Source organism: Triticum urartu, unplaced genomic scaffold (assembly GCF_003073215.2).
Source record: "Triticum urartu cultivar G1812 unplaced genomic scaffold, Tu2.1 TuUngrouped_contig_11, whole genome shotgun sequence".
In the NCBI taxonomy this organism is placed as follows: Eukaryota; Viridiplantae; Streptophyta; class Magnoliopsida; order Poales; family Poaceae; genus Triticum; species Triticum urartu.
This window is the reverse complement of record NW_024111514.1, coordinates 45,423-52,840: the sequence shown is the minus strand read 5'-3', so window position 1 is coordinate 52,840 and position 7,418 is coordinate 45,423. Positions and strand designations below refer to the sequence as shown.

The 7,418-nt window shown below is 49.1% G+C and overlaps 2 protein-coding genes across 2 annotated transcripts; one reads left to right on the top strand and one right to left on the bottom strand.

Annotated features, from left to right (window-relative positions):
- Positions 1-511: 511 nt before the first annotated feature.
- LOC125526624 lies at positions 512-1,208 on the bottom strand. The gene has a single exon (XM_048691281.1). The coding sequence runs from the start codon at positions 1,111-1,113 to the stop codon at positions 748-750; it is 366 nt and encodes a 121-aa protein (XP_048547238.1). The 5' UTR covers positions 1,114-1,208; the 3' UTR covers positions 512-747.
- A 3,940-nt stretch (positions 1,209-5,148) lies between these two features.
- On the top strand, positions 5,149-7,043 carry LOC125526620. The gene is made up of 2 exons (XM_048691278.1): positions 5,149-6,394; positions 7,003-7,043. Exons 1-2 carry the CDS (start codon positions 5,149-5,151, stop codon positions 7,041-7,043), a joined length of 1,287 nt encoding a protein of 428 aa, XP_048547235.1.
- Positions 7,044-7,418: the final 375 nt, after the last annotated feature.

The window sequence follows — 7,418 nt, the reverse complement described above, 5'->3', positions numbered from 1 at the left end:
TGCCCGCACTGCCGAGCCCGTGATGGCGGCTCCCTGAATCTGATGAAAGGGCAGCTTGTCGTGCGACACAACATGACGCGTGGATGACGCGCGACGGAGGCCAGATCTAGCATGTCCGGTTGGAGGTCCTGGTGGTCCACGCATATCACGCTGCCCTCCGACTCGGAGGATGACCTCCTCCGCAGGCCATCCGTCGTTCCTTGAACTCGGGAGAGATAGGCGCCCGCCACAACCGCCAAAATGGCAAGGCATTGCGGCTTGGCATCGAGGAATCTAAGCTCGCAAGTTAGAGGGTGGGCAACACGGCGAAAGCCGTGTGCCTCACCAAGGATGCCGCAACCCTCTCCGGACTGGGCGCAACCTGCTGAGAGGCCCCTCCGAGCCGCACCATGATGGGATCTCGGGGTAGGGGGGGGGGCGGTTGGGGAGGAGGACGCAACGCCTAGACGGCTAGACGGGAACGAATCTGAAAAAGAAGAAGAAAAGAAAAAGATCCGCTCAGAAGAAGAAAAAGAAATATCTGAACATCTTATAATCATGAGACATAGTATACATTTAGCTGGAACCAAAGAAGAAATTTCTTTATACACAGGAGTGGGGCTGAAGGGCATTTACAACTTTAGGGATCGAACGCCTCGGAAAAAGGGCAAACGAGTCTGCACAAAATAAAGAAAAATAAAGGTAAAACCAGTCAACGCAACCTGCTTCTCCACCCTCAACGCCATGGCGGAAATGGGAGAAATGGACTCAGAGCTGCTTGAAGCCGAAGCGCATGAGGAAGAAGCAGAGCCTTCCAACCACCACCACGGACTCCACCAGCCACATCATGTGGTACACCACCTGCTCCCACAGCACGGCCAGCACGTTCACGCGCGACCGCCGCTGCAAAAGCGCCGACAAGAAGGCGCTCGCCCGGGACTTCGAGTGCACTCCAGTACTGGCACCGCCCCCCCTCCCGCTAGGCGCCCCGCTGGAGCTGCTCCAGCTCTTCGGCGCCGCCTCGCTCGGCAGTATCGGCTCGGACGCACCGCTCTCCTTGCTCTGGCGCCTGGCCGCCGACTTCCTCGGCATGGTACGCTTCCGTATCCACTCGGCCACCTTCCCGCGCGCCATGAAACCAATCCAAGCTGACTGAATTAACGATCTCGACAGGATCCAGTGAGTCTCGGCTGCTTCTTGTTGCTTGTCTAATACAGCTCTGCACTGCACGTCTGACCTCCTCCTCCTACTCGTCTCGCCCGAGCTTTATATGTTGCGACGCCAACGCGAGCTGACGACGCCGCCAGTCTGAGTGCGTAGACTAGTACGTACCGGTTCATGTATGGAAATGGATTCCAGGTCAAACAGAGGCCTGCTCAATAAACAAATGCCTGCTGAGGTTGACGGCGCTGGGGTTTGCTTGGAAGATTATTCTGATCTGGAAAACTGCTGGCGTTGTCAGCTCAAATGTTGGATTCATTAATGAAGATGTCTCGTTAGTTTGTTACTTAAGCTTCCCCCGCAAAAAAAAAAGTTAGCTAAGCTCATTATTGTTGTTTGATAGCAGAGTATATGGCGCTCATGTACTAGAAGAACATTGTTTGACTGTAATGATGACAGGAGGGATGACGCTCGCTAACATGCAAGTGGATTATTGTAGGATTGTTCTTTTTTTTGCTTCTATGAACTCATTGTTCCTTTTCGCTTCTAGAAACTCATTGTTCTTTTTTTCTTCTAGAAACTCAGCGTTCCGGTGTGTGTGTCAACGGTGAACCACATCATGACAGCTAGGTGTTGAATCGGTCAATTTTTTGTGTGTGAAAGAGAGAGCAGCACAACGAACAACACTTTAGGCAGAGACGACGCGATTCGTTAGGGCCGAGGGTTGACCGGTCTCCTCTGATTTCAATAAATTACACTGAAAGTGAAAATCAAGGCGTTCCCGGATGTGGGATGGATGTCCAACTTTCTTCATCGCCTTGCTCTTCAAAACGGTGATTTGATCTCGTATTCGCTGCCACGGGTAAAAACTCTGCTCAGTTTGCACGTAATTTTAAGTTGTAATGCATAGACCCAGAAAACCAGACTAAAACGCCCTGACCAAGGCATGGGTCCGGTGTCTGAGTCACCCCTAGTGGCCCTGTGAGTTGTAACACTGTAAACTTAACTGTTGTATGTCTTCTACCGAAAAAGCCTGACCGAGCCCTCGTGGGCCCGTAAAGCTCCCGCCCTCGCGCTGCTGCCGGCACGCCGTCGACGCCGACGCCCCATATTCGAGCCGCTCCTCCTCATCATCGCGTCGCAGACAATGAGGCCACGCTGGGGCCAGCCCGCTAGGACCCAGAAGGGGCCCGCCAGGCCCAGATCTGGGCCGGAGTCGCGACGACAGCCACCCGGCACCACCACGTCGCCCCGCCGCCAAGGAGCGGCGCCGACACCACGCCTGCCGCCGACGCAGGGCCGCCGGACCACAGCCAAGCCGGGCTGCACCGCCACCGCCTCCCTGCCCCTGGAAGGGAGCACGGGCGCGCGGGGACGAGAAGGCCCGCCGCCGCCGGTACCACCCGGGCCAGCGCTGGGGGCGACCGCCGGCGGCGGCGGGGGGAGACGGGGGAGGAGGGGGCGCGCTGGAGAGGAGCTCGAGCTCCGCCCCGGCCACCTCCTGGGGAGGCGGCGCAAGGCGGATCTGGACGGGGGAGGGGGGAGGGAGGAAGGGGACGAAGGCGGCCGACGGCGGCGGGAGGGGAAGGGGCGGAACCCTAGCTACCTAGTCGCGAGAGCCCAGGGCTGTCCTGTTGTATGTCTTCTACCCCCCAACTCCAATGAAAAGATGTGCTCACAGAATTTTCATCAAAAAAAAATTCCATTGTACGCATTAATTTTGTACATGGTCTATGCTACACCAAACAGAGCACCAACCGTTATTCAAAATGGTGTGGATGCGGCTAGAGCGCGTAGCTAGGAAGGTTTTCACCCAACATGGGTGGCAACGTACTCTCCGGATCGGTTCATCATCTCTTTAGGCATAGGCATAGTGTTGGTCTTTTACGACTTTATTGACGCTAATATGTTGGTCTTTTTTCTTTCTTGTGTCATACTACCCACGATGGTTGTGTACGTCCTAGTTATGTAGAAGCTGGGTGTTACACATTATGCTTTGTATCCGCTTGATGCTACATTTTGAGTTAATAAAAGCGGCATTTATTGAAAAATTCGCTAAGATGATGTCAAAATGATGGCTTCAGATTTACTGATGTAATACTTTATAAGGTCTTTGTAAATAATTAATAAAATCTCTGCATGCATCTCTCAGATGCAGAGGTGGGAGTTATTTCCCTTTTTAGAAAAAAAAAACCCAAAAAATTCACTGCCACTGGAATGTCTGACATCGATCGACAACTCACCGGCCGTTACTTTGGGTCGGGAGATGCTCACGGCACATCATGATGAGTGCTGAAAGAAAGATGCCAACAATATACCCCAAAACCTGTGTGTGTATTTTATGTTTTTATTGATAGTTGGCCAACATTTTTTTAGGTGAATAGTCAGGAAACTTTAGTATATGAGATTGGCCTTATCCAAAAGAGAAAAAAAATGAAAGCTAAAATGGAGGAAAAGGCAAAGACAGAAGATAAAAATCCAAAAGAGAAGATATGCACGTCCAAGGAACGGGCCACGCCTCTGAGCTGCTAGGCTGGGCACCGTCTGTGGGATGCAGCGGTAGCACACGACAAGGTGATTCTCCTACATGCTTCCAACTATCAATGTTTCTTTTACTCCCTCGGTTCTAAATTACTTAAAATTCTAGATTTGTCTTAAGTCGAACATTTTTAAATTTACCTACAACACCAAAGTTCGACCGCAGCAGCTTCCGGAGAAGGCATGGCCATGGACCAACTGTAGTGTCATTGTGCAGAAAATAGAAGAAGACATGCATTGTTTTCTTTCACGATATTAGCCACGAGATTCTTCCCCACCCGTCCCGTTATGCTGCTGAAATTTCCAATCGAATTTCTCACGACCTGTTGAAATTTTGGCCTTGTTTCTAAAAAAACAAAAGCTTTAGGGTGTTGACTGCAAGATATTAGGACCTGTCCGCAATTCCATTTATGGTAATAACAAAAGGGTGTATTTGTTAAGAATTGCTCAACATTGTTTGGATAAATGTGTTGATTTCATTCCCTATTTTTTTTGCGAGTGATGGAAGCCAAGTGTTTGTTTTGAAGAAGCGTCCTTCATTTCGTTGCCCTGCCCCTTGTCTCCATTTTGCGCGTCCATGCCAACATCACCACGGGTCCAACGACAATGATCATTTTTTTTAACATCAGTACACACACAAGCGCTTATATATTTGTGCATACACCCACCCTTATGAACGCACACACGCACACCGTATCTCTATGAGCATCTTCGAGAGACTGAGCCGATATTCTTGAGATTTACGAAGTCACCGTAGATGCCTCGTCGTCGACGGGAATGTCGCCTCCCACTGAAAGCGTATCGTCGAAAATCTTGAAAAATATCCAGAAATAATGGGAGCACTAGGACTTGAACCTTGGTGATTCACACCAAGGTTCAAGTCCTAGTGCTCGCATTATTGCTAGATTTATTTTAAGATTTACCTCTATACCTCTAACCATCATTGGAATATCATTGTTCCTCTAACCATTCACCAAGATGTTGGGATCCCAACGACATCGATCCTTGCTGGAATTACCCTTGCTCTAAATGTTGCGACCTGCCTATCCAAGTGGAGATAAACAGACTATACTCCGAGTCAGCACGTCGATCATCGTATCCGTACGAGAGGCCGGGCACGGATCACAAATGAATCTGACTTTCCGAGCTATGAAGTGGAACATATTGAAGCGGAATCGAAACTAACTTGTCCTTTTTTTTGTAACCTCATATAAGTAACGGGCATATACGGACACGGAGTTCCAATCTGACCGCAAAGTTCATATAACAAAGTTCCAATCTCCCGATCCGTTCCAGACGCGTCCCGCTTCCCGATCCGCCGACGCCCGACATCCACTCCGACCGCAGCAGCTCCGGGCGGCCGTGTCCAGCAGGCGGAGGGGTCGCACGGTTCCTCGCGTGCCAGGCTTCACGCGGCCAGGCTAGCTACTTGCGGGCAAAAAAGAGGAGGAAAACTCCAGCCGCCGCGCCATGTCAATCTCATCGCCGCTGGAGGATGAGGACCTCCTCCGGGAGATTTTCCTCCGGCTCCCTCCGCTGCCGTCAACGCTCTCCCGTGCCTCCCTCGTATGCACGCGCTGGCGCCGCATCCTCTCCGATCCCCGCTTCCTCCGCCGTTTCAGCAGACACCACCCGGAACCTCCTCTCTTGGGCTTCTTCAAAGGGTTTCGTCTCAGATATTCCGCCTTCACTCCCATCTTGGACCCGCCCGACCGCATCCCCGACGAACGCTTCTTTGATCGGTTTCTTCACAGCTTGAGGAGACATCCTCCGTTGGGTTTCTCCAAAGGGTCTCTTGCCTTCACTTCCGTCTTCACTCCCGTCTTCGACCCGCCCAATCGCATCCCGGCCCAACGCTTGTTTGTGCCAGAGCACGGGGTGGATTGGGAATTACTTGGCTGCCGCCACGGCCTCGCCGTCATGCTCAGTGAGTCTCTGTGCGAGGTCTTCGTGTGGGATCCCCTCAACGGCCAGCAGCACCGCGTGCCTTTTCCACCAGAGCTCCATGACGTCAAAAGGGAGAGTTTCTGTTTGTGCAGCGCCACGGTGATGTGTGCTGACGATCAAGATGGGCATGTGCACCAGGATTGCTTCCTCAGCCCGGCCTTCAAATTGGTCTTGATCTGCACCAGTAGAGACTTGAAGACATCATTCTCTTGTGTCTATGAATCAGCGTCAGGTGTATGGGGGAATATTGTCTCAACGTCGACTACAGATATGGTTCTGACACTAAGGCCTGGCATCCTCATCGGGAAAACAGTTTACTGGTTGTTTCATGGACGCGAAATCCTTGCATTTGATACTGAAAGGCAGACCCTTCGTGTAATCGAGATTCCGGCAGAGGCCCAACATGTCAACAGCTGGTCCTTTCAGCTCCTACGGACAGATGACGATAGTGTTCTTGGCCTCGCCGTTAAGTCGGAACCGGGCATTCATATGTGGGAGGGCATTCATATATGGGAGAGGAAACTGAACTCTGATGGTCTTGCCGGATGGGTGCTTATGCAGAAAATCAATCAATTGGAGGGGATCTTTTCTTGCGCCTTCAGAAATGCAGAGATGGTGGGGTATGACGAGGAGTTAAATGTGATGATTCTGTCTACGTACAGTGGCGACTTCATGCTCCACCTTAAGTCGATGCAGATCAGATTAATTTCTAAAACGGATGGGTGGGCTCATACGGTTTACTTTCCCTACAGAAATTTCTACACTGCAGGTAATACCTCTGTACCTCATTTGTAACAATTAAGATCAGTTCCAATTACTATTGATATGTGTTTGTTGTACTAGTGTTCATGTGATGTGAGTAATTGTTTACTCCATGTAAATAGTATAGTGAAACCATCTAATCTTTGAAAAATAGTTACTCTCGATTGGATTATTAAAGCTTGAGTTACGTTTTTTCACTCAATCTATCTCCTTGCAAGACAATGTTTGTCTTATTTGTTCTTCATACTAATCATCAATTCATGGCGGCATGCACTTTTTCATCGGAAAATAATACTACTTCTTCAAATTCGAGCAATAACAAGTAAGGCTCAATTTGAGCAGACTGAGTTTTTCCAATTTGTTCATATTTTCTTTCAGCTATATTTGGCGTTAACCTGTACATAGTCTCTGCACTTGTGTTCTGTATGAATGTATTTTCTCTAAACTTCTAAGTAGTCCAAACATGTCTTGGTAAAGGAATATTATAATTATCTTTTCCACCTGACAGCGAATGTGGCTTCATGTACTGTACTTGTCACAATAGTATACCATGCATTGTCATGATCCAACTTCTCCATGTTTTTTCATTGATTTATTGGGCTTCATCTGATATAGGCAGGGGAGTTGGGTGGAAATGGGTGGATCCAAATCTCTGAACACAAGAGATCTGCCAGTGTGCTATTTTGGTTGAACAGGTGAGGTCATTTCTATTTTTGCTATACGCATGTCTTTTTGTCATGGTTACATAATTAATAAGATGATGAATGATTTATTTTCTTTATGTTACTGGTGTATTAAAATGATTAGTTTCTATCAAGTTCTTCATTTGTAAAAGGTGTGCCTTTGAGTTAGACCACTAGTTCTTAATAACTTGTTCATGATCTGAGTTGTGTTTGCATCATGAGTTGCTCTTGTCAACATGCTTACATGCATATTTTCCATATACATGTCCCACGAAGAGCCGGTCTTCTTTTAATATTGTTGCTTTTTTCTGGCTCATGTGCAGCTACTAGGTGTCGTTGTTGATCGCT

What these genes read in the sequence shown, in the direction of transcription:
- LOC125526624 (XM_048691281.1), bottom strand. Translation starts at nt 1,113, where the DNA reads ATGGCGCGCGGGAAGGTGGCCGAGTGGATACGGAAGCGTACCATGCCG.
- LOC125526620 (XM_048691278.1), top strand. Translation starts at nt 5,149, where the DNA reads ATGTCAATCTCATCGCCGCTGGAGGATGAGGACCTCCTCCGGGAGATT. An exon ending in CAGAAATTTCTACACTGCAG is followed by an intron (nt 6,395 to 7,002) that starts GTAATACCTCTG and finishes CATCTGATATAG; the next exon opens with GCAGGGGAGTTGGGTGGAAA.